This window comes from Callorhinchus milii, unplaced genomic scaffold (assembly GCF_018977255.1).
Source record: "Callorhinchus milii isolate IMCB2004 unplaced genomic scaffold, IMCB_Cmil_1.0 Scaffold15, whole genome shotgun sequence".
In the NCBI taxonomy this organism is placed as follows: domain Eukaryota; kingdom Metazoa; phylum Chordata; class Chondrichthyes; order Chimaeriformes; family Callorhinchidae; genus Callorhinchus; species Callorhinchus milii.
Genome location: NW_024704756.1, coordinates 17,790,553 through 17,817,962, shown reverse-complemented (window position 1 = coordinate 17,817,962; position 27,410 = coordinate 17,790,553). Strand labels below are relative to the sequence as shown.

Below are 27,410 nucleotides of genomic sequence, written 5' to 3'. Positions count from 1 at the left end.
ACCAATCTGATCAAATGGTTGCTAGGGATACACAATGAGAAGAGAGATTGACATAATATTCCACCAGTTCCTTGGATGCCTTTAGAAAATTGGATCACATCATAGTCCATTCACCAATGATTTTCCAATGAGAACAGATTTCTGACTCCATGGTTTAAAACGATAAAGACTGTGGCTTTAGGTGGTGCAGGTGGAAAATTATCCAAAGATTTAGGTTGAAATCATCTTTTGCAATAGAGGGAATGTTGACTCTGCAGATGAACATGTTCTGAGCAGTTCCTATGTATTTGAATCTTGGGGTCAGCGAGATCAGATGATATTGTTCTGTCTTATGTTTCTGTAGTTAATTGAATGAAATTTAGTGTATTTGAGCTGTTTACAAAGCATCTTCACTTTCAAGGAAGTAAAAACCACGATGACTAGAAGTGATTCAGCCGTCAATCAAAGAAATTGAGGAAAAGTAACCAGACGCAGAAAAGCAGCTTATCAATAGCACCATGAGAAATCAGATAGCACCAGGAAAAGAATTGCTGTACCTCTGGAAGAAGTAATGTTTAGACAATTTAGAACAAATAGTGTAAGTCATGAAATGAGTAGAAAGATTGTGTAGGATTTGATTATTTTCTTTTGTCTTCATGGATGAAGACTGAATCAATTCTAGATCTAGTCAGACTGGGATCTGTAACACAAGAAGAAATCTTATGAAGAATTTTAAAGCATTAAATGTCCACAAGGCATCTCTATATGTTGTCCATTTGCAAAATGCAGTGGATCTGAGATAGGATATTTTCAAATAGCATTCCATAATGTACCCTTTGGCTCAAAAGAGGGAAAGAGAGAGTATAACTCTGAAACAAATGAGTGGGTGGGAGAGAAATAAAAACAACTTGTTTGTTGGCCCGATGACTCAAGTGATCTAGGAGTCTGCAACTTTCTCTGGGGATTTGGCATATGCAGGTACTTTCTAATGTTCAGTTTGGTTTACTCAGAAGTAACCATATTTATTGTTAACCTATAACTCTATGCTCACTGGACTTCCCAACTCTTCCCTTCACAAAGTGCAGAATATTCAGCTTGTGTCCTCTTCCACATCAGGCTCTGTCCGCCTATTAACCCTATCCTTGTTGGGCTCTACAGGCTTCCCTTACCCAAGAGGATTGAGTTCAGAATCCTCGTACTCACTTCTAAATCCCTACTTGTTCTTGCCCCACCCTACCTCTGTGACCTTGTAAAACCTAACCAACTCGCCCACTCCCTGTGCCTGATAGGCAGTGGCCTGCTTCTCGTCAGTTGATGGGCCTTCAGCTTTTCTGCCCCCACTCTCCATCTGCACTGAAGGAATGTGAACTCTATCCTAAAGTCCCTTCACCTTGCCCCTATCCTCGCTTAATTCAAGGTCTGTCTCAAGAGCCTCCTCTTTGACCGTGCCTTTTGTCATCTTTCCACCCCTCTCGAATCCAACCCTCAACCTGGGTGCAAACCATCGACCTTCCTGTGCCTTGGCACATCCTCCTGATGTGAAAGGCTTATACTGTATCAATGCAATTTGTTATTGTGTTATATACTCAGCTTAATCCACAAGAGGATTAAAAAAAATTGTGATGTTTGCCTTCAGAAATTCTGGAAAGGATTAAAAGATGTCTTTTTGTCGCTGTTCACAGTTGAAGTGCGGGGCTTGTGGTGCTATTGGACACATGAGAACCAATAAGTTTTGCCCTCTGTATTACCAAACAAATGCTCCGCCCAGTAATCCAGTTGCTATGACAGAAGAACAAGAAGAGGAGCTTGAAAAGACTGTAATACCCAATGACAACGAGGAACTTATCAAAGTTGAGGGAACTAAGATTGTACTTGGCAAACAGCTCATAGAAAGGTGAGTGAAGAACTGTACATCATTTACATAAAGGGAAAAAATCATCCAGTACAGTATTTGTGTATAGGACCTGAATGGTTCCATAGCCCATGTATAGTACAGGAAAAACTGTTCTTTCAAAATACCCTATTTGTGACTGCACAACTAGTCACCGAGTCCAATCAATTGAAGCTTAGGTTATTACAACATTTCAAAGGAAATTTGAAAGTCACTTGAAGAATAAAACTCTAAATCTATGGAATTAGAATAGAGTTCCAGAGTTTTGAGTCAGAACAAGAATAACACAATGCAATAAAGAATTTACATTTGTATAGTGTCTTCCATGTTTTGGGTTTAGAGACTGAATAAGGAATTTAAACCCAGTATTGTGATTCTGATCCAAAGCATGAAAAAGACGAGTGGCCTATTTAATGTATTTGAATTTGCGAACTCTGCAGCCCGTGTCCTCTCCCGCATCAAACTCCATGACCCATTCTCGCCCTGATCCAGATGCTGATCCTGGTCCTCACTTACAAAGCCCTCCATGGCCTCATCCCACCCTACCTCTGCAACCTCCTAACCCGTTACCAACCTGTCCGCTCCCTCCGCTCAGCCGGCTCCGGCCTGCTCCACGTCCCCCAACCCACCCGCCCGACCATTGGTGGGAGAACCTTCAGCCACTCTGCTCCCAACCTCTGGAATTCCATCCCTCAGTCACTCCGCCTCGCCCCCTCCTTAAAGTCCCGTCTCAAGACCCTCCTCTTCAACCATGCCATCGGCCACCCCCCTTCCCCTCCCTTCTCTCCCCCTGACCCCAGCTCGTGTCTGAAATGCTGTTCACTGTCCAGTGTCTTGGGACGTCCTCCCGACGTGAAAGGCGCTATACAAATGTAATCGTGTTGTTAATAAAAAATTTCAGCCTAATTTATGTAACTATTAAATTATGTATTTTTTAAACATTCTTTTAGTGCGGATGAAGTTCGAAGGAAATCTCTGGTTCTGAAATTCCCCAAACAACAGCTTCCTCCCAAGCGACGACGGCGGGTGGGCACCACAGTCCATTGTGACTACCTCAATGTAAGACTGACTGGGACAATTGATCATTGTTGCGTGAACAACATTGTACCATATTGAAAAATGTTCACTGAATGATTTGAAGTTTCAGAGCCTGAAATTTTACTTAATCGTAACTTTTAAGACAACAACAAATTGCATTTTTTTGTTTTGAGCTGTAAAATAGTGCAGAATTGTGGATACATCCTAAATTCAGTATTAATTTTGGGAGCTGGTTCTGAGAGCTAAGAATTTCCACATTTCGGTGCTATCTGAAATTTAAGGCGAAATGGTTTATAGGCTAAAACTAGGTAAAAATTTGGGCCTCAGAGCAGTTACTTCTGCACTTAAGCTCAGTGATGGTCGGTGGCTTGTTGTTGATTCTCTGTTGAAAGCAAAAAATAAACCTTTGATAAATCGTGGAAGATAGCACATTACACAGCAGGAAATATCCATTTGGTGATGAAAGCATTATTAATAATAATCTTTTCATTTGATATAACGTATTTCAGTCAGGAAGATGTCTCAAAAGAGCTTCACAGCATATACTGTAAAGTGTAGTAATAATCCTTGCATTTGATATAGTGCTTGATAATATCTTCGAGATATCTCAAAGCTGAGTTCAATTCCAGGCAGGGCGAAACCTTGGGCAAGTTTCCTTATTCCACACGCCTAATAATAATCCCTCCAAAGAAAACCAAAAACAATAATAAATTGGTCATTTTCAATCTACGACTGTTTGTGGGACATTGCTGTGCGCAATTGGCTGCCGGGTTCGCCCAAAAGTATACAGTCAATTCACTTTACAGTGTGTTCTGTGAAGCGCTTTGGGACGTCCTCCCGACGTGAAAAGCGCTATATCAAATGCAAGGATTATTATTATTATTAAAGCGCTTCACAGAATATACTGCAAAGGATAGTGACTGTATATTTTGTGGATATTTTTATTAATAGCCTTTAATCATTCAAAGAGCCGGCACAAACTTGATGGGCCGAATGGCTTCTTTTTGTGCTGTACGATTCTAGGATTCTACGATTCTATGATAATAGAAGTGCATTGCATTGGTTGTAGATTTAAATTAGGTTTTGTTTCCAGTTTAATAGAAATCTTTATTTCATAGAAATTAAAATCAAAAATAATCTTGCCTTACAGAAGGAAGACTGATTATTGATACATTGATTCACATCTTGTCGTTCCTTATGTCAGCTATACGTGGCGGTGAAATATCCAGCCTCAACCCAGCAAATACCCTGCTCCAAATTACCCAAATCTCAACACACATTGGCACCAAATAGGCCATGAGATTATCTGAAGCTTTAGCACAAACATATTGTGAGCTCAGAGAAAAGGAAGCTTTTCCGAATCTAAAATGTCTAGGACTTGACCTAGGATTTGCTTCATCCTAAAAACTTGGAGCAAAAGGTGGAAGAGCGGTTAGCACTGTATCCCTCTTCATCAATTAGCACAAACACTTATGAAACTTTTTTTTAATGAAAAACTCACTGGAGAAATAGCCGGCAGAGTTTAAGAGATTGGAGAGCGACTCAAATCATAGAGAGCTACGCTTATGATTAAGTACACTAGCAATTATAGCTGATCTTATCAGAGCTGATCTTTGCTTCCTTTCCCTGTAAACAGAGACCTCACAAGTCCATTCACCGGCGTCGGACCGATCCTATGGTCACCTTATCATCCATATTGGAGGGAATTATCAACGACATGCGAGATCTAGCTAATGTAAGAGCTCACAGCTTTTCTTCTTTAGTTAATAATCAAGTTTGATTAGAGAAGTTAGGTTAACATTGGAAGGAGGGATAGGATGGTGAAATGGTTAGAACACTGTCCTTTCACTGTTTGGACTGAATATATACAGACCCGAATGATGAATTAAAGGTGGTCTAAATGTAATCTGTTTCACAGTCTTGGCCCACTGCCTTGTAGGTAACTCTGTAATGCAAAACTGCTTGTACAAGTTGGAAATATCGCTCCAAGAGGAAATAGATGGTGTGTGAAATATTGTGACAACAACAACAACAAGATTCCATTTATTGAGCGCCTTTCACGTCAGGAGGACGTTCCAAGGCGCTGTACAGTTGGGTCAGGACCCGAGCAAGGGGGAAATGGTCAGGGTGAGGGGAGGGAAGGGAGGGAGCGAGGAGGGGGTAGAGAGTCGAGAGGGGAGCTGAAGGCACGGTCAAAGAGAAAACGTGGGTAACATGGAAGGATATATAGACTGCTGTTGCCTGTGCTGTATTTGAGCTTGCAGTGTCTTGATGGTGACATTGGGGGCCTGAATTGGCTCTGTTACAAGCATAAACATTCTTAATTGGATGAGCACATAATTCACTAACTTTTTAAAATAGGAAAAATTAATGTTAATTAATTCAATGGAGTTTCAGTGATTATCTTGAATATAATGTGTACATCAGGATTCTGCTGGATGGCTGCGCCAACAAGCATGTGCTGTTAAATATCACATTTTATTAGTTTTGTCACATTCTGATGATGAAGAAGTTCAAACAAAGACAATATTATGTGCTCTCTCTATTGCTAGACCTATCCATTCCACACTCCAGTTAATCCAAAGGTCGTGAAGGATTATTATAAAATCATCACTAAACCCATGGATCTGCAGACTCTGAGAGAGAATGTCCGCAAACGAATGCACCATTCACGTGAGGAATTCCGGGAGCAAGTGGAACTCATTGTAAAAAACAGCAGCACTTACAATGGTAAGAGCTAAGTTACAATGGTAAGAGCTAAGTTAGTTCAAACTATTTATTTCAACTTCATGAAAGTCCCATAACATGTGTTTCAGTGGGCAGAGCTTGTGCTTTTGAGCAGAAAAAACTGTAATTGCATTAAAAAGACCTGAAAGGTAAAGAAGACAATGTGAAGGAGCCTGGGGATATGAAGAAGAGAATGAAGGAGCACAGTTGATGGGATGCTGAGAGTGGTTGTGCTAAGTCTCTGTTTTTTTCCAGGAGTGAAACACCCTCTGACTCAAATTGCCCAGAGTATGGTGGAACTCTGTGATTTGAAATTTAAAGAGGTGAGTATGGTGATCCTCCTCTTGCGACCTATCTCTTGCAGCTTTTGTTCTTTTGAACTCTTCACAACTGCAATGTGTATAAATTAATAAACCTTACATTTGATATAGTGCTTTTCACATCGGGAGGAACATCTCCCAAAGTGTTTCACAAGATTGTAAAGTATAGTGACTGTATTTTGTAGGTAAACTTAGTAGGTAATTTGCACACAACAACTTGCATTCACGCGGGATAGTGTCCCGGAGCGCTTGAAAGTGGTGGAGACTGACCCCGAACCAGAGGCAGGGGGGAAGTGACTGTAAGCATGATCAAAGAGGTCGTGCGCAAGCAGTGTGAAACTATGAAAAGAATGACCAATTTTATCTGGAGGATTGTTGACCTGGACACTGGGATTGGCAAAATATTACTAATAATATGAAAAATCGGAAGGAAAAAATTATAAAAGAAAATGAAACCTCAGCTTATTGTTGGAAGAAATTTTAAGTGTCTGGAATAATTTTATAAATGTTGTAGTTTTCCAAGGTAAAAACATCAGAAGATTCTGAAACCCTAAAATCTGTAATTACCTCAGCAATAGGATAAGTCTATTCCTTACACTATTGGACTTGAGTGTGACAATCTGGCCCCTCTCCAGTGGATATCATTGGAGATTCAAGCCTTGTTTGTCCTATAATTGTCATTAGGATTTGGCTGCTACATAGAAATTACAGGGTATAGGAAGACCATTTGGTTGATTGAGCTTTTGCTGATGTTAGCTCCCCTACTGGAGTAATACATTCTAATCCCATTGCTCAACTCTTTCCCCAGACCATAACCAAAGCATGCATTTATATCTCTATAATGTGATTGCTTCAGTGCTTGAGATTTCAGCTCTTTGTTTTTATTAGAAAGAAGATAAATTGGTGCGACTGGAAAAGGCCATCAACCCTCTCCTGGATGATGATGATCAAGTTGCTTTCTCTTTTATTTTGGATAACATTGTCACTCAGAAGATGATGGCTGTGCCAGATGTAAGTCAGACTCTATTCTTTTTTCCTTTCATAACCAAAAAAGTTAATATTCTTGTCTATATTAAGATTACTATTCTATTATATCTTCTTCTTAGTCCTGGCCCTTCCACCATCCCGTTAACAAGAAGTTTGTGCCTGATTATTACAAAGTGATCACCACTCCGATAGATTTGGAATCAGTACGCAAGGTATGCAAATCCATCAGAAACCTGTTTGAAGCTGATATGATTTGTGATCTATTCTATTGTTGCTAGTTACTAAACCCTTTAATCTCAACAATGTGTTGCAGAACATATCCAAACACAAGTACCAGAATCGTGAGGCCTTCTTGCAAGATGTTGAACTCATTCTGAACAACAGCATCAAATATAATGGTACAAACAATTTAACCTCACCTCAGCATTTTATTTACTTTTCCTTGTTATAGCTCTATAATGTGAAGGGATCTAAGATGATATCAGAAGGCAAATATGCTAAGTGAATTTCCAGCTGTAAGACTATGTCCAGCTTTATGTCTTGCTGACAGACAGTTTGCTCATAGAGTACACACACTAAGGAAGCTTGGACCTTGAGTATATGATCCAGTCACAGCAGTAACAAACTTGAGCTTCAGTAATTCTTTATATGAGGAGATTAAACTACCTTTCAATAAGAGGGACATCTATGGTTGGTAACCTAATATTGTTATTTGTTCATTGAATTTTATTGTACAGGAGGAGGTCATTTAGCCCATTGTACCTAAGTGGGCAATAAAAGGGCTAACAATTTAGTCCAATACCTATGCTATTTCCCACAGTTTATTTTTCCTTTCAAAGATTGATCTAATTGTGTTTTAAAAGCTATTATGAATTCTGCTTCAAACATCATTTTTGGTTGTGGCGTGCATGAGAAAACCTGTTATTTATTTGTTGTTTCTAACACTGGCAGGAACAGATAGTCCATACTCCAAGACTGCACAAGAGATCGTCAGTGTCTGTCACCACACACTGTCTGAGGTAGAAATCTTTCTACAATCCTTTTAATTCATTTGATTTCACTGTGCTCTAACCTGTCCAATCTTTTTTGATAGCTGGATTTACTCATCCCTAGTAACATTCTAATAAATCCATGCTGTACTACATGTTTCACCCACAAAATAAACAGCCAATTCATGTTACAGTATATTCCGTGAAGCGCTTTGAGACGTCTCGAAGACGTGATAAGCTGCTATATCAAATGCAAGGATTATTATTATATTATAATTTCTGTAATATGGCTACCAGTAAAAATAAATAAATAAATCCTTGCATTTGATATAGTGCTTTTCACGTCTTCTAGACGTCTCAAAGCGCTTCACAGAATATGCTGTAAAGTGAATTAACTGTATATTTGTGGGCGAAACGCGGCAGGCAATTGCGCACAGCTGTGAGTGTCCCACAAACAGTCGTGGATTAAAAATGACCAATTTATTATTGTTTTTTGTTTTGGAGAGATTATTATCAGCCGTGTGAGTAAAGAAACTTGCCCAAGGTTTCGCCCTGCCTGGAATTGAACCTACATAAATCAATATAAAATATAGGCTGCTCTTGATATATAAACATATATTTATAATATAAATATACGTATAAATAGTACTGCTTACAGTACTCCAAATGTGCTCTAATCAACATTTCATATAAACTTAACATCACTTCTCTACTTTTGTATTCTATTCCTCTGGACATAAAGCCAACAACAACTTGAATTTATATGCATCAAACTACTCCATTGTTAAGCGCTGCAAGTAGCTTGTCGAAATACTGAACAATGGCGTAGTTTGATGCTAATCTGGCGAGGTCACCATAGTCACAATTGAAGAGGAAAGTCTTGAGGTGTGATCTGAAGATAGGCAAAGAATGGAAAAGACAGAGGGATTGAGGCACGGAATGCCAGAGAGCCTGGCAGAGTGGCTGAAAGCACAGCTGTCCATGGTGGCACTGAGGAATGGAGAGACATGCAGAACGCCCGAGCTGGCTAAGCAAAGGTGGCAAAGAAGAGTGTTGTTACCTATATTTATTTTAGCTTCATTTTGTTTTTAACAGTACGATGAACATCTAACTCAGTTGGAAAAAGACATAGCATCTGCAAAGGAGGCTGCTCTTGATGCTGCAGAATTTGACAGTCTTGACCCCCTGACCCCAGGGCCTCACACTCCTCAGGTTAGTCCTTAACAGGTTAAATGCAATTTAATTGTTTTATTCCTTCCTCTGCTGAAAAGCCACAATGCAAGTATTTATGAACTCTTTTTGTGGATGTTTCAGCCACCAGAAATAGAAGATGGAAACACATCTATGAGCACTTCTCGAGATCTTTCTGTGTTTAATGAGGAGGGCAGTATGTCTCTGACTGTCACCCCAACAACAACACCAGAGAAAATGCATCACAGATTGGCTCAGGTGAGAGCCAAGTGTAGTTTTCCTGAAATGTTTGCTTCCTCTCTGTGTCTGTGGGAGGGTCTGTTTCACAGCTGCGTTGTATTGGTCACACTACACTATATAAAGATGGTGTTCAGTCGGCATTTTATTTTCTCATTGATTATCTCCTCTACTGAAGACATTTTCTGGCAGTTCGTTATTCAGATATGATCCTTGGCAGTGAATGCTGACTGGCTATTTGATTGCAGAGAGATCATAGCCAAGTCTGATGCTGCCCTTTTCCACTGTCCATACACATAATACCTCCAGCAAAAGTTGCTTAAATGGGAAGCCCAGCTGAGATCATCTATTTTAGCTCAAACTAAGATACCTACTCAGTCACATAGACGTGATAGTCAGGGCTCCTGACACCTGGTATAGTACAAGTGTCAAGCAAGCCTGGCATACACAGTGAAGGGCGCTATATAAATGCAATTTGTTTTAACCTTCCTGCAAAATGTGTTTCTTAGGGTCAGATGCGTGAGGGACGAATGAGGACTGGTGAAGAAGAGTCTGACGTGGATGTAGAAGGTTTTGAGGAAGATGACGATGGCAAACCAAAGACCCCAGCTCCAGCAAGTGACTTTTACCATGCTCTGCATCTAATTAATGCCCCTTACAACCCCTCAGTCTGCATCATTCTCTTTTATGCATTTTCCGTTTTGTGCTGTAAAATTATGTTATTTTCTGCAACAGGAAGCAGATGAGGGAGAATGTGAGTTGGAAGATGAGGATGAGGCCTCTGTGCCACGTCGTCAGGCGAGTGTGTTGTATGAGGATCTGCTCATGTCAGATGGAGAGGATGAGGATCACAGTGAGGAGGAGGAAGGTGACAATCCGTTCTCCTGTGAGTTACAAAGTGATAATAATAATAATCCTTGCATTTGATATAGCGCTTTTCACGTCTTCTAGATGTCTCAAAGTGCTTCACAGAATATACTGTAAAGTGAATTGACTGTATATTTGTGAGCGAAACGCGGCAGCCAAATGCGCACAGCAGCGTCCCACAAACAGTCATGGATTGAAGTGACCAAATTATTATTTTTTTTCTTGAGGGATTATTATTAGGCGTGTGGAGTAAGGAAATTTGCCCAAAGTTTCACCCTGCTGGGAATCAAACTCAGGTCTCGCACTTGAGAGGCGAGTGCTCTAACCACTGAGCTACAGGACTCCACAAATATTCTCAGGAATTCTAAAATAGGCACAAAAAAGAGATCTTTTCTCTATCCCAAAAGTCAGTGGACACATCTCTGATAATTCAGGACTCGCTAGACATTTCTCTGGACTGTCAGTCCAGACTATTAATCTCAAGATCCAATATTGGGCTTTGAGCTCACAACCTTCTATCCCAGAAGTGAGGGAGGAGCAATTCCAATTTGAGCCACACTGACATCCTAAAATAATTGTATTAGTATTATTATTAGTATAATTAAAATTACCTTTATTAGCAACAATGTACAAAAAATATTGGGTGAGACTTGACCGATGTCAATTCTATTTTACATAACCAGATTGGATCATTAATTTAAAGATGTTTCAAAATAAAATAGAATCTGGATTAGCAGAAGCTACACGTACGATACGTTTTGAAAACTGTTTCAGCGTCTGTAAGCAATAGGGAGAATGAGGCAGTTGAAGAGGTTTAAATAACCATGAGAAGGATTCCTGTGACAAAGGGTGTTTTCTGAGTGGAATAGTTGAGGGAGCCTGGTATTACCATGTGGAAAAACAAAAATCAGTTACAAAATTATTAGGTTTATTGCACTATGAAAATCTGATTCAAATCAGAATCATACCAAGTTATTCAAAGAATTCTCCCAGGGTAACTATATTATAGGCCAACCCTTCTATAATAACGTGATTCCACAAATTCAGATCCTACAATATAATGAGGCTTAAAAAAAAAACACCTGTCATTACTTCTGGGTCACTTACTGTGCGATGATGTTTTTGTAGTCCAACCCACTTATGTCGACATAGCTGCTCACAACCGGACAATAGATATTCTGTGATTACAATATCGAGAGTAGATTGTTTATTTACATACATTTCTATTGACTCAGTTACAAAAATAGTCGTGTAAGAGTACACTGTTGACATGAGTGACAATAAACCAAGGCCTTTAATACTATTAGGGATCCAAACAATTGATCAACATAAATGTGCCGGAGTTTCTGTTGATGTTGATATAGACAGCCATTCACGGCCTTGCTCCCTCCTACCTCTCCGACCTACTATCCCCCTACTTACCTGCCCATACCCTCCGTTCCTCTGGCTCCGGTCTGCTCCACATCCCCCGCCCCAACCGCCCTACTATCAGTGGCCGGGCCTTCAGCCTCTCAGCCCCGAGGCTCTGGAACTCTATCCCCCAGTGCCTTTGCCGCTTCCTCCCTTTCTTCCTTCAAGGCCGGTCTCAAGACCTTTCTCTTTGACCGTGCCTTCAGCTCCCCTCTCGACTCTCTATCCCCTCCTCGCTCCCTTCCCTCACCCTGACCATTTTCCCCCTGCTCGGGTCCTGACCCAACTGTACAGCGCCTTGGGACGTCCTCCCGACGTGAAAGGCGCTCAATAAATGGAATCTTGTTGTTGTTGCTGTATGTTTTTAGTATTAATCTGTGGAGAAGATTAATACTAAACTTTTTGTCAACATTAGCAGGATGTCGACATAAACAAGTTTGAGATAAGTAGGTAGGTTTGTATTTTTATTGTTAACGTTTGTGAAGGTGTTACATAAATGTAAGTTGCTACAGACATGAAGAGGCCATCAATGTGCAGCAGGAATTTTAGCATCCGACCTCTTACCAAGTGACAGCATTTAGAAACATAGAAACAGGAGTAGGCTATTCAGCCACTTGAGCCTGTTCTGCCATTTTATGGCTGATCTGTACCTCAAGTCCAGTTACCCATCCTTGCCCCATATCCCTTAATAGTCTGACCTTAACAAATGCCTATCCACCAAAATATTAACCCAAAAATTCTCTAATTAACACTCATGCACATTTATAAATCATGGATCATCAGTATCTAGAGTACTTTCCTCTGGTCAAGCCATGCATTTGTTTTCCAGTGTCTGTGGGTACAAGCTACTTGAACAAAACATTCTTTCGGTAGTATTTTGCGTTTTATTCTTTAGGTAACTTGTGTAATTCATGTGAATATTGCTTGTTTATCCAATGTCTTCCATTGTTTTAAACAGCTATACAGCTCAGTGAGAGCGGCAGTGACTCTGATGTTGAAACCACTAATATCCGCCCAGTGAAACCTCGTCTGATACCCGAGAATACATGTATGGGAATGGAAAATGAAGAAAGCATGATGTCCTATGATGGAGATGGTGGTGAGACCTCGCAGATCATGGAAGACAGTAATGTGAGGTATGATTATTTGGGTTAATTGGCTTATTTGAAAACAGAGAACAAATGTGTCACTAATGTCATTTGCTTCACATACACACTATAATAATCATGGATACACTCTATGTAGAGGAAGGACTGATGACATCACTTCTCAGTGATGGCTTTTCACGTGGGATGAGGTCTCAGAGCACTCCACAAAGACTGGTAAACGAGGGAGGAAGGGGAGGTGACCAGAGGTCGAAGTGGTAGATATTTTGATGAGATTTAAAGGTAGATCGAGAGAAGCAAGATGGAGAGGTTGAGAGAGGGAGTTTCAGAGTTTAGAAGTATTGTTGCTGAAGGCTCAGCCACCAATGATGGTGCAGAGGGGGTGGAGGATACGCAGCAGGCACAAGTTAGCCAAGTGGAGGGAGTGAGCAGAAGACTAGGATTGAAGATCACCGAGATGGTAGGGACGTGCAAGGGTGTGAAGGTATTTAAAGGTGAGGATAAGGTCCTTGAAGGAGCTCCTTTGGAAGACGGGGAGACAGTGAGCCTGAGGAGGACTGGGATGATGGTGAGCAATTCTTTAGCCACTATGCCCTGAACCCCTAAAATTCTCTCTACTAGTCCCCTCTTTGCTGATCTTCAGATTGTACCTGAAGACATCCCTATTCGACTGTAGCTAGGATCACCTCCCCTTTCCCCGCAGTTCAGTGCCAAACTACACCATTGTTAAGCTCTCTGAGACACTATGTGTGAAGGCCACTCTATAAGTGTTAAGTTGTTGAAGGTACTGGCTGGTGTAGCACTAAGCTATACAAAGCAGGTCATAGCTGGGCTACGGTAAGTTACAAATATTACAATAATCCTTGTATTCAGTATCAAATAACTGCAGCTCTCCTCAGCTGGAGGACAAAATATCAGCTAGATTCATATATCGATTGCTATCCAGTTGATCCTTCAGTGTGCTCAAGTGGATGTCAAGTGAGGGCAGAAGGGGACTTGGTTGTGCTTCTTCCTGTAGCAGAAACATCTGCTGCCACTCTGTCCAGATTCACACATAACGAGTGGCCATTTAGGAAAAATACTAGAGAGCAGGACTGTCGCCCCTAACAGTACTGAAGAGTCAGCGCCTTCATGAGAGGATGGTGAGAAAAAGGAAGAAAATATGAAACAAAAAAAAGCATTGAATCAAACTTTTTTTCTTTTCTCAAAGCTTTGAGAGCTATGAGGAACCAGACCTGAAGTCAAACACCCGCGACACAACATTCAGCAGTGGAGGGTGTGATTATGAACTGTCAGACGAGGATGAAGAGGAGGAACAGCACCATGGGCCAAGTGTTCTTAATGAGGTTCATCTGAGTGAAGACGAGGAGGACAGTGAGGAGTTCCATTCTATTGGAGCAGATAGTGATATGGACTCAGATATAGAGAGCTGAACATTAGAAAAGCCGTTCTAGATTACAAAACATGGAGGTTGGCAAGATCCTCAAGTCTGAATATTCACTGAGTTGGAGGCAGAATTATTGACTAATGCACAATGAGACTGCTACGATATCAGAGGATTACAAGCTCACAGGAGGAGTAATTATGCGGAAGCTGTATTGTGAGAATTCACCAATACATTTGACTTTATGCTGTTACAGATGAATCTCCTTAAACTAGAAGCCAGGTATGTAGCCCAATGATAAACATTCCGCTTAATACCAAAGTGCAGTAGTTTGGGAGCCACAAAAAAGCTTATGTTAAATAGGGGTTTGTCCAGAAAGGTTTAAACTGATTTTCTGTCGAAACAGCATTGTATTTGAGACTTTCAAAATTGTGTTTACTATATATAATTAATCTACATGAGGTGCTTTACATTACCTCCTGCTAGAGCGATCTCTGCCTGTCAAAATGCAAAATGCTCAGTGTCAGGGCTATCAAAGTTCAATATAATTTAAAGGAAGTAGAAATTAAAAGTTTTCTTTGGAACATTTTACCCAAATCTATAAAACATCATTCTCGCAAGTGATGGCCTTGCTTTCCTTGTTAATTCACCTCCATTTAATTACTGCTTTCTTTATTACTTTATTACTTTATTACTTTGTTGGAATATTTTGTCATATGTTTATTTTTAGCCACCTGAGCTTTCAATTTTCTGTTATCTTATTAACTAAGAATTATGGGCAAATTATGTATTTAAGTGGCAGGAGTAAAACAAACTGGTGCCAGATGCGTGATTGGCAGATTTTATTACTAGTGGCCAGTGAATGTCAATCTGCACAGAATCTCCTTAAAATTTATGGCTGACATCAACGAGCAAGTGGAAATGGCAAATCAAACAAAATTGTGAGACAGAAGAGTGGAAAAACCTCAATTTCTATCTCCCAAAGAAACGTAAGCAATATACTTACAGTAATTCTAAAACTTCAAGGAAACTGCTATTTTGGTGCTGAATCAGTAACTCGATGTTTATTTTTTAACCTGAAAGACATTTGCTTCCTCTGCAAAGTCCACCTCCTAAACCACTTTATTTAAGCAACAGAACTGGATAAGGTTTACACATTAGGGGTCTTCAAGATTTTAAAAAGATATGTAAATTTAATTTCCATTTATGTATCATGATTAGTGCTTTGATATATTACGAATGAAGAAAAGGATAATCTGACTTTTTTTTCAATTTTGTAATAGCCTGTGGAGTAATTATTTGCTCATAATGTAAATGATCTCTACAAAACCTAACACCATGCTGACTACTGAAAGGCAAGTTTGTACAGAAATGTCAGTCAGGGTTTCAATAACCAATAGCTTGTACCTGGACACGGCTGGAATGCTGTTTCCCCCTGCTGTGGACTTGTCCTGTGCAGTCAAACCTGTCCTATAGAAATACACATGGTTTGTTATTCAAATATTTCAATTAAATAGTATGTTATAAAACTAACGTGTTAAAAGCTGAACTGACCATTGTATAATCCTACAAATGTTGTGAACTTTGTTAAATCTCAGTTAAAAGAAAGTTTGATTTTAATTTTTCTGATTTTTTTTCATTGTGGCTTTTAATTGCCAATATGGCAGCTATCATTTTTGGCACTGTTTTCTGTATTTAGATACCAGAGGGGCAAGGTTTGTGCTTTTGGTAGTATCAGTAGCTCGGACATTGTTCTGTACAGAGTTTGAAATTCTTCAGCTGACAAATGCTTACAGAACCTTTATTTTATAAATAAATAATAAAATGAAACATCTCACCTGTCTCTTATAACAACAACAACTTGGATTTATATAGCGCCCTCCACGCCAGACGGCGTCTCAGAGCGTTTATACTGTATATTGCAAATGTAGCCCAGGCCAATGCACAAACTGGAACAATTTTGATTGTTGGCGCTACTGTCCTTCAGAAGAGATTATATGAAGGTCTGTCTACTTGTTCTTTTGGTGCAGTTGTATAAAAAGGTCCTATGGATTTTTAAGCAACCATTTTTTAAGTTTTTAAGCAACTTCAAGGCTGAGACTCGTTTTTTTTAAAAAACAGAGGTATTAGGGGATATGGGGATAGGGCAGGTAATTAGAGTTAGGTCTGAAGATCAGCCATGATCTTATCTAATGGCGGGGCAGGGCTCAAGGGGCCGAATGGCCTACTCCTGCTCCTAGTTCTTATGTGTTCAGTTCTTCCAGGTACATAGAATTATTCAGCACAGAAGGAGGCCATTCGGCCCATCGTGTCTGTGCCGGCTCTTTGAAACGAGCTTCCAAATCAATCCCGCGCTCTCCCCAGAGCTCTGCAAACTTGTCCCCAATTAATTATCTACTCTCTTAAAAGTTGTTATCGAATCGGTTCCCACCGGCCTTTCAGGCAATGCATTCCAGATCCCAACAACTCGCTGTGTGAAAACATTTCTTCTCACCTTCCTTGGTTTCTTTTAACAACTATTTTGAGTCGGTGTCCTCGGGTTACCGACCCACCCGCCAGTGGGAATAATAATGACAAAGTGGTGATCATTTTCAGTTATTGAACAAAACCCGTTTGAGAGAAAGGTAACGTAAATATTCCATAAGGATTGCAAACTTGTATTACACTTTTGGTGCCTGACTATGGTTTTCATGGAGAGGTGACCCGAGCCGGGGGGGGGGGGGGGGGGCTCGGGGGGTGCGGGCCAGTGGGGGGGGGGGGGCTCGGGGGGTGCGGACCAGGGGGGGGGGGGGGGGCTCGGGGGGGGGGGGGCGGACTCGGGGGGGGGGTGCGGGGCGGGGGGGGGGTGCGGGCCGGGGGGGGGGAGTGCGGGGCGGGGGGGGGGGGCTCGGGGGGTGCGGGCCGGGGGGGGGGAGTGCGGGGCGGGCTCGGGGGGGGGGGGGGCTTCACTCAGTCACTAACATGGTGCAGATCACGTGCCGCAGCTCAAGGCCGCGCATGCGCACGTGGTCACCGCATTGCTACCGTGTATGGATACTGCCTGTGAGGCGGTCATGAGTAAATCGTCCTTTTCGCGCTCGAATCTTAGTCCTTCCGCGAAAAGGCAACGAAATTTGAAATCAAATATGAATTTATAAATATGAATGATGTCATTAGCAAAATCATAACAATGTAACCAACTTTATCTGATGAAAAGAAGCGATTTTGAAGCTAAGATGGTTTCGGCCACTCTACTGGTGCGCGAATACGGACTTTTTATTGTGTAAGTAGTTCAGACTCTGTTGTCCTCACTTTGGCCGCCATCGCCGGTGAGGAGGAGCGACTCCGACACCGGAGACACCGACACCGGAGACACTCGGCCCCCGAACTCTGATACCGGCCCCGAGACAGTGACCGGGGCCGAGGCTTTAACAGAAACATTCCGCCCCGAGAGCAGGAAACGCGCAGTTCGGCTCCGGCCCCGCGGAGACCCCGAGCGGCAACATGGCGGCGTCTGTGGGTAATGTGAGCGACAGCACAGGTGAGAGACAGAGAGAGTGGGCGGGAAGGCCCCGGGACTCGGGCCCCGCAAACTGACAGCATTGTCTGCGCTCCTCCCGCCCAGTGCCTCCACACACAAACATCCCAAAGGCCTCCGCCATCGCAGCCTTTCTCTGTGCAAAACAGCCGCGCGATTCAGACACTGTATCTGGGAGGTTGTTAGTCAGAGGCTCGAGAGCCACTGGGCCCCGAGTCAGAGGCTCGAGAGCCACTGGGCCCCGAGTCAGAGGCTCGAGAGACAAACTGCAATAGTTTTGTTGTTGGATCCTAGAAATTTCCAGCGCAGAAACAGACTGTTCGGCCCCATTGAGTTTGCATCAGCTTTCAGACCGTTGTCCTGCCTCACCCTCATACCCCGTGAAGCCTCCATGCTTCGTGTTTCTGGCTTATTCTTCTTCTGAAACACCAAATGGCCTCTGCCTCTAACATCCACCTGAACAGGCAACTAGAACTAGGATTAACATCTCAGACAATGCCTCCCCACCCCCACAGCATTGCACATTGGGCCGAGCACATGAGCACCAGCCTGGACTGCGAGCTCACGGTCCCCAACATGGGGCTTGAACCCACAACATTTTTTTGGATTAGTGTCTCTCCCCGAGCTCTCCTTCTCACTAATTTGGTCTGTATCTCATTATGACTTCCTTTATCGCTCTGAGTGGCTTTCTGTTTCTTTCATTCTTATTGAAGTAGATTATTTAAAAAAAACAGCTCTCTGGTTGAACCATTGGCCACAGTAACCTTGTGCATGTGTCAGCTTTTTACAGCCCTGTCTGTGTTCCTTTTTTACAGTGAATATGTACCTTCTGTTGAAATGTTCAACCGAGGGCATTTAGCCCCTTATTTTCTGTGAGTGTTTGCTCCTCCAAGAAGCCAATCCATCCTAATGGAGCATCCGCAACAAGGCAAAAAAAAATCCATTTCTTCCTACACTTGGAGTCCTGTAACTCAATGGTTAGAGCACTTGCCTTGCAAGCGAGAGAACTGGGTTCGATTCCCGGCAGGGCGAAACAATGGGAAAGTTTCCTTCCTCCACACGCCTCTGTTTATCTAGCAATAAGTGGGAACCCAGTTGTTAGTCGATTGGCAGATCACTTTTCCGGAGGCAGTAATTCCTTCAAAAAAAAATCGGGCACTAAAACCACGACGGTTTGTGGGACACTGCTGTGCGCAATTGGTTGCCGCGTTTCACCCACAAAATATAAAGTCAATCAGTAATGTGTTTGCCCACTCTGGCCTCCATGTGAGAAATCGCATGTTCCTGATCAACTGCCTAAACACTATATGTAATAATAATAATAATCCTTGCATTTGATATAGCACTTTTCATGTCTTCTAGACGTCTCTAAGCGCTTCACAGAATATACTGTAAAGTGAATTGACTGTATATTTGTGGGCTACGTGGTTAAAAGGTTAGATATATTGGGCCATTCTTAGCAGATTCCCAGTATTGGTATTTTTAATGCGTTTCCCTACTGTCTGTGTCACCACCCGATAAGTGACATTTCAACTAAGACTAAAAACTAATGCCCTGTTGTAAATGGTTCATTTAATCCATGCATCAAAAATATCTGTTTTAAATTGCAGGGTTAGCAGAGCTGGCACACCGTGAATACCAGGCGGGAGACTTTGAGGCAGCTGAGAGGCACTGCATGCAGCTTTGGAGACAGGAACCTGACAACACTGGTGTGCTGTTGCTTCTCTCCTCCATCCATTTCCAGTGTCGCCGACTGGACAGGTAATGGCATAGGAAAACCAGAAACAGCTTTTTAATTGGGAACTCAGCTATTTTTCCTTTCAAATAGAATGAGGGAATATGGCTTTATAATTCATGGCCGTCCAACCTTTTGACTGGTGAGGGCCAGATCCAGAATTTGATAAATGTCTGTGGGCCACATAAGCAATATTTGTCTTGATTGGCCAGTCTCATTGCTGGGCAGAGCCTGAGCCCTTGATTGGCTCGAGCCTGCATGTCGCCTGTATTTGCTCATTTGATAATGAAGATGGAAATGATTTGCAAGCGGGATGAAATTCTCCCCTGGCCCAGATGTAGCTGCCTTAGTTTACATTAGGTTTGGTATTGGATTATGACTTTTGAGGGTGACTGTCGTTAACTACAGAGAAGTGGCCTTGCCTTGTAATGGATTGATTTCTGTCCCAGGTCTGCTCATTTCAGCACTCTGGCTATCAAGCAGAACCCAATGCTGGCTGAGGCCTATTCCAACCTAGGGAATGTTTACAAAGAACGTGGTCAACTACAGGAAGCTATTGAACATTATCGACATGCCCTAAGGTTGAAACCGGATTTCATTGACGGATACATCAACTTGGCTGCAGCACTGGTCGCGGCAGGTGACATGGAGGGAGCTGTGCAGGCTTATGTGTCTGCTCTTCAGTATAACCCTGTAAGTAATTTGTCATTACTATTTAAAAACTAAGGGATTAAGGGATATGGGGATAGAGCAGGTAAATAGAATTAGATTAGAAGATCAGCCATGATCTTATTAAATGGCAGGGCAGGCTCAAGGGGCCGAATGGCCTACTGCTGCTCCTATTTCTTATATTCTTATGTCATCTCTGTGCTGTTGGGACGCTGCATTATTCCCTCTCTTTACAAATCTGCCGGTGCAATATGCATTGACTGGAGTTAAATATTCTACATATATTTTGAAGCTTTTGACTAGTTTATGTTCTTTTACAGGATTTGTATTGTGTTCGCAGTGACCTGGGGAACCTTCTTAAAGCCCTGGGTCGCTTAGAAGAAGCCAAGGTAAGTGTCATATCAATAATTAGACCACGCTACTGCCCAGAAAATGTTTCACAATGATATACATATTGTATTATGACTGGCAGATAAATTGTTGACTGGAAAGTTACCAAACAAAATTATCACCCTCACAAACCAGTACCAGAGAGAGCAGCACTGTCGATGATGACCAACTATTACAATACCAAATACAAGACACCGTTGCTGAATAAAGGACACTTCAGGAAGTGGACTTGGTAACTCAGGCTGATTTGGCTCTGTCCAATCTTTTTATATCTGTTACAGAGACAAATGTCAGCTGTTTTCACCTTGTGCACCCGGCACTAACGAGAAGAAAGGCTGTATTAGCCACATGTGAAATTACAATTTGACCCTAAATCATTTCATTTATAGCTTTGTTTTGGACAATGCTGGTTTGGTCTTGAAGTGGCTGATGGAGTAGATCTGCTCAGTTAATAAGGTGGCTTCTAGCATTTGGATATAGTTTTGCTGTGATTTAGTCGTATATTTAAATTGTTGTCATCTAGATTTTAAATTCTCAGTTTTACTCATAAAAGTAAAATGCTGATGGAGAGTTAAAAGCCACCTTATGCAATGCCACTCAGGGGTGAGGAATGGGGAGGAAAAGGGGACCTAGACCTGAAAAGTCCCCTAGCCTGTCGTTCTGAGCCCCGCGCGCTTGCTAAGTGGAGTGTATGCGCAGGGTAGCTGTCCATTTGACTTTGTGTGTGTGTGTGCTTATGGGGGGAAGAGGGAAGGATGTGGCTGGGGTCGAAAGAGCAAAGGGGTAATGAATGTCTCAGCCCACAGGCCGTTGAATGGAGAGCTAACATTCAGTGCACTCCACTGCAGCTTCAGTCTGTTTAGAGTGAGACTGCGCTTGCACCTGGAAGCGACTTCTTTATTTCAGCGGTGAAGGCGATAGTTAGACCTTTTATTCAATAAGGATTAAAATGGATTTCATTTGATTTTTTAAAAAAAGTTGTTATCAGCTCATTTAAAAGACTAAACCAGTATATTCCCCGGATAGTTGTGCATTAAATCTGAACTAGTTCTTAAAACTATATGAAAGCCTTTCTTCTAGAACTGGAAGCGGTCTGGTACTTTGAGGGGTCTGAGAACTCGCACAGGCCCTCCCTCGTGTCTGGGTGTATTTCTGATTTGGAAAGGCAAACGCTTGTTTGCAGCCTGTCCAATTGGATGGGTGTAACAAGTTTATTTATGAATAGTTTTGACCGGTGAGGGGACACTCGACATTTACTTTTCTTTTACTTGCCTGTTCCCAAACCTCGTGCCTTGATGTGGCCTCTATGGACCAGTTGTATACTGCAGCACTTTGAATGCATGAACTGCAGCTAAACACTGATACATTTGTACAAAGCTAAAGTTTAGATGTGAGACGATTTCTGACCTTTCTTTCAGAAGAATTGCATTTTAGAACAATCCAGGAATGTTTTTGGACTTTTACTAATGATTTTGTCTTTCTTATTTGTCTTTTTCGTTTTCATGATTGATATTATTCATAGAAGGTTTCAGGCGGGTGAAAGCTCTCCCCTGTAGGTGCCTCACTGACCGGAGCTCGAGGCCTGGATCTAGGGGTGACACCGTCTGCTCTTCCCACCAGCGACTGCCCTGAAAATGAGATAATGGTAACGGGTTTGTAGCACTGCCACAAACAATTTGCCTCCATGCCTGAGTTCTTCTGTCTCGTGGCTTCCAAAAAAGAAGTGTAAATAACTTTATTTTAAAAAAGGGAAAAAAAAGTAATTTGGAAGAAAAATTGCTCAACTTGATATTTTAAAAGTAGTAGCTACTGTCTTAGAGAAAACTAGTTAAACAGTAAATTTGGCAATAGTTCTACAAAGTACCAGTAAAACGTCTAACTCCTGATTTTGTTAATATCTTTCCTCTGTTTGGTTTGCAGCATTCTGCTCTACTGATCGTGCGTGTGAGCCTGCAGCACCGCATAGGCTGCGCAGCGAAGCGCAGCGAGCGCTAGCGTTACCGTAGAGGGTCAGCCGAGAGTCCCATTATAGTTAGTTCAGCACAGTGACTGCTTCCAGGCCACCTCAATCAACAAACACACAGCGTCTGCAATGTGACCTGGTGCAACTGCCCAACCGTTATAATTCTGATTCTTTTCAATTGGTACCAACAAAAATTATAAATGTGATTTTATTTATTTTTTTTGGCTTGGGTATTGCTGATGTGCTGTTTGTTGGAAGATGAAGAGAAGCTGATGAGCCGCCTGTCTGCACGGTGTCTCTGGTGCTCGAGCTACACGATGCTGTGGACGAGCTGTGGTACATTCCCAGCTGGCCGTTTACTACTTTGCGCCTGCGATGCGCCTGCGAATTCTTTTTATAATTTTTTTTCAAACTTGCGCCTGCGACCTGCTGCCACTGCTTTGGCGACTGCGCTTTGCATTTCAGGGACCTTGACCTTCCTGCGACCCCACCATCTGAGGTTGTGGTTCTGCACTACAACATATTCTGACAGAAAGGAGCACGTGACCCACGCCTGCAGCTTGCTAAATAATATCTGAGATTAAAACGTTTTAAAATACTTAGAATGATGATCAATAATTTGTTTGGTTTGAGTCTAATAAATTGTTTAGGCTAAAGTTCAGTATCTGTTTATAAACTGCTGCATAAAAACTCAGGACTGGACGTAGAGTTGTGACCTTGGGTAGATTGATTGGTTTGAAGCCGCTCCTGCTGCTGGAGTAGTGCAGCAAAGCAGAATTGTTTCAAACTGATCGAGACGTGAAAGGTGTGTCAGGCTGTGGCCTTGGGGATCACCAGACTCTATAACTGAAGGATGGCAGCCGCACATGGGTTCAGGTGTTTTTTGCGCTGCTCTCGTGGGGCCAGCGAGCGATTCAGCGCTAGCCTGTGCTGCAGGGTCACTTTTACCTGGTGTGAGAGTGAACACTAATAAAGTTTTCTTTTCCCTTCTTTCAATCTTTGTTACGAATCTCCCCTCCCTTCTTCCTGGCCCTTCTCTTTCTTTCAAATAACCTTATCAAGGCTTGTTACCTGAAAGCGATTGAAACTCAACCAAACTTTGCTGTGGCCTGGAGCAATCTTGGCTGTGTGTTTAATGCTCAGGGAGAGATCTGGCTGGCTATTCATCACTTTGAAAAGGTAACCACAAGTAGTATGCCTGCAGTCTGAGGCCATTTTGCTTAGAAACACATTTTGTGGGTGTTGATTGATATTTCTGTGGATGTTTTAAATCTTAAGTTTTTGAATTTTGGTCTATTAATTCTTTGCTCCTCATTTCCCCCATGTCAACCCTCACTCGCTGCCGCAATCCTTGTGTGTTAATCTCCTATTCCCATTATTGAGACTAACCAATACAGAGTTGTCAATCTTTCCCCGCATTTGGGTGGGGAGGGGTGTTGGCACCTGCTTACCTCCACTTGAAATTTGCCGGCATAGATTGCCATAAACCAACTCCTCAGCAACCCCCAAATGCACATTGAGTATTTCAGAAATGGAACCAGCTAAATCTGCTCAATTTACTAAGGCCTGTTCAGTTGTAATCACTCTATACTGTGCCTTAGCTCTTGAGGCATCTCATACAGGTTCCAGTCTACCTAGATTGATTAATATGGGGTCAGAAGGATTGGCAGTAAATGTGTTTTTTATTACTTCACACTGATCTTTGTAAAATGGTGCCAGAGTTTTGCTAATAATGATGAGAGGACAGGGAAGTGGGATAAGGGGAGATAGTTGTAGTACCTTGGAACTGTCTTTGACATGATGGTACATGCACGAAGGAACAGCCTTCTGTTTTTAAATTCCTGTCTCTAATCTGAAAAGCAGTGGAGTTGACTTTATATTTTAACTCTTATCTAGTAACACAATTCTCACTATTTAATTACTAGGCTGTTACCTTGGATCCCAATTTCTTGGATGCTTACATTAACTTGGGAAATGTTCTGAAGGAGGCTCGCATTTTTGACAGGTGAGTTTTTTATATATAATATATATATATTTGCTTTTTCTCTTCTGCCCCCCCTCGCTTCTCACCCTCCAGACTGGCCTCAACCCCCTCCCCACTCCCCGGGGCTAGCCTCATCCCCCACCCCGGGCTAGTTCCACAGATGCAGGTACTGTCTAGTAACGAGCATCTGGACTTTCTTCATATTACAAGATGATTATCGGATCAACAACAATTGGAACTTATATTTATACAGTGATTTCCTCGGAGGGTAGTGGTAGTGTCTTGGAGTGCCAAGCAAGCGGTACATGGCCATCAGCATCAATTTTCTTTGTCCCATTTGTTCTTATCCTTCCTTCCAGAAAACTTCAATAATAATAATAATCCTTGCATTTGATATAGCGCTTTTCACATCTTCGAGATGTCTCAAGCGCTTCACAGAATATACTGTAAAGTGAACTGACTGTATATTTGTGGGCGAAACGCAGCAGCCAATTGCGCACAGCAGTGTCCCACAAACAGTCGTGGATTGAAGTGACCAAATTTTTGTTGTTTTTTTTTTCTTGAGGGATTATGACGTGAAAGGTGCTATATAAATGTAATCTTGTTGTTGTTGCCCGGAATCGAACCCAGGTCTCTTGCTTGCGAGGCGAGTGCTCTAACCACTGAGCACTGGCTACTTGTCCCAGAGAGGATCGATTTCAAGATCCTCACCCTTGTATACAAGTCCCTGCACTCCTCTGCACCCCCCCGACCTCTCTGACCTCTCTCCTCAAACCAGTACCCGTTGCCTTCGTTCCTCCGGGTCTGGCATCCTCTTCGTCCCCCGAGACCTCCGCTCCACCCTCGGCAGCCGTGCCTTCAGCCACTATGCCCCGAGGCGAGGCTCTAGAACTCTGCCTCGCTCCCTCCCTTCCTATTTTCAGGTCTCTGCTGAAGACCTTTCTTTTCGACCGCGCCTTTGGTCACCTTCCTCCCCCTCCCCCTGGCTCCGTTACTGTGAAGCGCTCTGAGACGCCATCTGATGTGGAGGGCTCTGTATAATCCAAGTTGTTGTTGTTGAGCTACAGGACTAGAGTTCAACCTTGCTCTTAATATACATAAATGATCTGGACTTGGGTATAGCAAGTACCATTTCCAAGTTTGTGGACGATACAAAGTTAGGTAGGGTGGTAAACAGTGAGAAGGATAGTATCCAACTGCAGGAAGACATAGATAGAATGGTAAAATGGGCGACACATGGCAGATGAATTTCATTGTGGAGAAATGCGAGGTAATGCATTTTGGTAGAAAGAATGAAGGGAGACAATATAGGCTGGTAATGCAATCTTAAGGGGGGTAAAAGAACAGAGAGACCTGGGGGGGCAGGTAAATGAATCCTTGAAGGTGGCAGAACAGGAAGATAAAGCTGTAAAAGGGGCATTTGGGATACTAGGCTTTATAAATAGGGGCATAGAGTACAAGAGTCAGGAGGTTATGATTAACCTATATAAACACTGGTTAGGCCTCAGTTAGAATATTGCACCCAGTTCTGGGCACCGCACTATGGGAAGGATGTTAAGGCATTGGAAAGGGTGCAGAGGAGATTTACAAGAATGGTACCAGGAATGAGGGACCCTGATTATGAGGAAAGGCTGGAGAGGATAGGATTATTCTCATTGGAGCAGAGAAGGTTACGAGGAGACCTAATAGAGGTCTTCAAAATCTTGAGGGGATTTGATAGGTTAGAAAGGGAAAAACTGTTTCCACTGGTGGATGTGTCGGTGACTCGAGGTCACAGATTCAAAATAGTCTCTAAAAGAAGCCGAGGGGAGAGGTGAGAAGGAATGTTTTCACTCAGCGAGTTGTTCGAATCTGGAACGCATTGCCTGAAAGGGCGGTCGAGGCCGATTCGATAACTACTTTTAAAATCACGGTGGATGGGTATTTGAGGAGGACGGGTTTGCAGGTTATGGGGAAAGGGCTGGGGAGAGGGATTAACATTACATTGCTCTTTTCAAAGGGACGGCACAGACTCGATGGGCTGAATGGCCTCCTTTTGTGCTGTACGATTCTATGATTATCTGAAGTTTGAAAAGCTTCTTAAGACATAGTGACTGGAATTGAATGAAAAGAATGAAGGCATGCCTAACCAAAGGACTGTGCAACTTATCTAGTGTATTCCAAGACAATGGATAATGGTCGGCTAGTTGACATGGGTGGAGTGGATGTTCTGGGGATCACAATCGAGTCCAATCATTTCCTCACTCAATACCCACATGTAAATAGACTATTTGGCTCTAGCAATCAGGAGAGAACATTGCTTGCTGATGCCCTCCTCTGTCCTAGATTCGCTAAACATATTTACTTTACCCCCCCCCCCCCCAATCATACGGTAGCTGAGCACCTCCATTATGTGCTAAAGATTAGAGATCTCAGCAAGTTAGACACTATGTCAAGAGGAGTAATATTGAGGGGTTTAGGGGCAAGTGGGCGAATGGGATTAGAAATGCTCATTTGAAGGAAAGCATTAGCATGTAGTTTGTGCTCCTGTCTCTTTAATATTCTGTATGTAGATGATTTTTAACCCTGTTTTGTTTCCGGTTTCTCATTTAGGGCTGTGGCTGCATACCTGCGGGCTCTGAGCCTGAGTCCCAATCACGCTGTGGTTCACGGGAACCTTGCCTGTGTCTATTACGAACAGGGGCTGATTGATCTCGCGATCGATACATACAGGCGAGCCATTGAACTACAGCCTCACTTTCCAGATGCATACTGCAATCTGGCTAATGCACTGAAGGAGAAAGGAAATGTAAGTTTGTGGTTTGAGAGATTAGCCAAGGTATTGGCTGTACTTTGGGAGAGTGGGTACAGTGGAATTCCGTGTATCCACAATTATTGAATGTCCAGCTGTGGATGTGGGGCTGCAAGATACTGGCAAGGAGGGAGGCAGCAGCGTGAGATAGAGAAAAGCAGAGAATGTGAAAGTGAGAGAAAAAGGAGAGCCAAAGCGAGAGAGGCAGAGTGAGTGTGGTGGAATGAGCAATAGA

At 42.4% G+C, this 27,410-nt stretch overlaps 2 protein-coding genes across 2 annotated transcripts in view; both read left to right on the top strand.

Annotated features, from left to right (window-relative positions):
- taf1 (TAF1 RNA polymerase II, TATA box binding protein (TBP)-associated factor) overlaps window positions 1–15,960 on the top strand; it is a 38,256-nt gene extending 22,296 nt beyond the window's left edge. The window contains exons 27-41 of the mRNA XM_007909713.1: window positions 1,662–1,873; window positions 2,821–2,929; window positions 4,545–4,643; window positions 5,461–5,638; window positions 5,891–5,958; window positions 6,844–6,966; window positions 7,062–7,154; window positions 7,256–7,340; window positions 7,894–7,961; window positions 9,027–9,143; window positions 9,246–9,380; window positions 9,869–9,973; window positions 10,095–10,245; window positions 12,595–12,772; window positions 13,953–15,960. Coding sequence (XP_007907904.1) covers window positions 1,662–1,873; window positions 2,821–2,929; window positions 4,545–4,643; window positions 5,461–5,638; window positions 5,891–5,958; window positions 6,844–6,966; window positions 7,062–7,154; window positions 7,256–7,340; window positions 7,894–7,961; window positions 9,027–9,143; window positions 9,246–9,380; window positions 9,869–9,973; window positions 10,095–10,245; window positions 12,595–12,772; window positions 13,953–14,175 — 1,944 coding nt within the window. The 3' untranslated portion in view covers window positions 14,176–15,960. The remainder of the gene's footprint in view (window positions 1–1,661; window positions 1,874–2,820; window positions 2,930–4,544; window positions 4,644–5,460; window positions 5,639–5,890; window positions 5,959–6,843; window positions 6,967–7,061; window positions 7,155–7,255; window positions 7,341–7,893; window positions 7,962–9,026; window positions 9,144–9,245; window positions 9,381–9,868; window positions 9,974–10,094; window positions 10,246–12,594; window positions 12,773–13,952) is intronic.
- A 1,349-nt stretch (window positions 15,961–17,309) lies between these two features.
- Window positions 17,310–27,410, top strand: part of LOC103189357 (UDP-N-acetylglucosamine--peptide N-acetylglucosaminyltransferase 110 kDa subunit) — a 28,403-nt gene continuing 18,302 nt past the window's right edge. Inside the window, exons 1-7 of the mRNA XM_007909714.2 lie at window positions 17,310–17,646; window positions 19,254–19,404; window positions 19,828–20,071; window positions 20,368–20,436; window positions 23,463–23,579; window positions 24,326–24,405; window positions 26,977–27,172. Coding sequence (XP_007907905.1) covers window positions 17,610–17,646; window positions 19,254–19,404; window positions 19,828–20,071; window positions 20,368–20,436; window positions 23,463–23,579; window positions 24,326–24,405; window positions 26,977–27,172 — 894 coding nt within the window. The 5' untranslated portion in view covers window positions 17,310–17,609. The remainder of the gene's footprint in view (window positions 17,647–19,253; window positions 19,405–19,827; window positions 20,072–20,367; window positions 20,437–23,462; window positions 23,580–24,325; window positions 24,406–26,976; window positions 27,173–27,410) is intronic.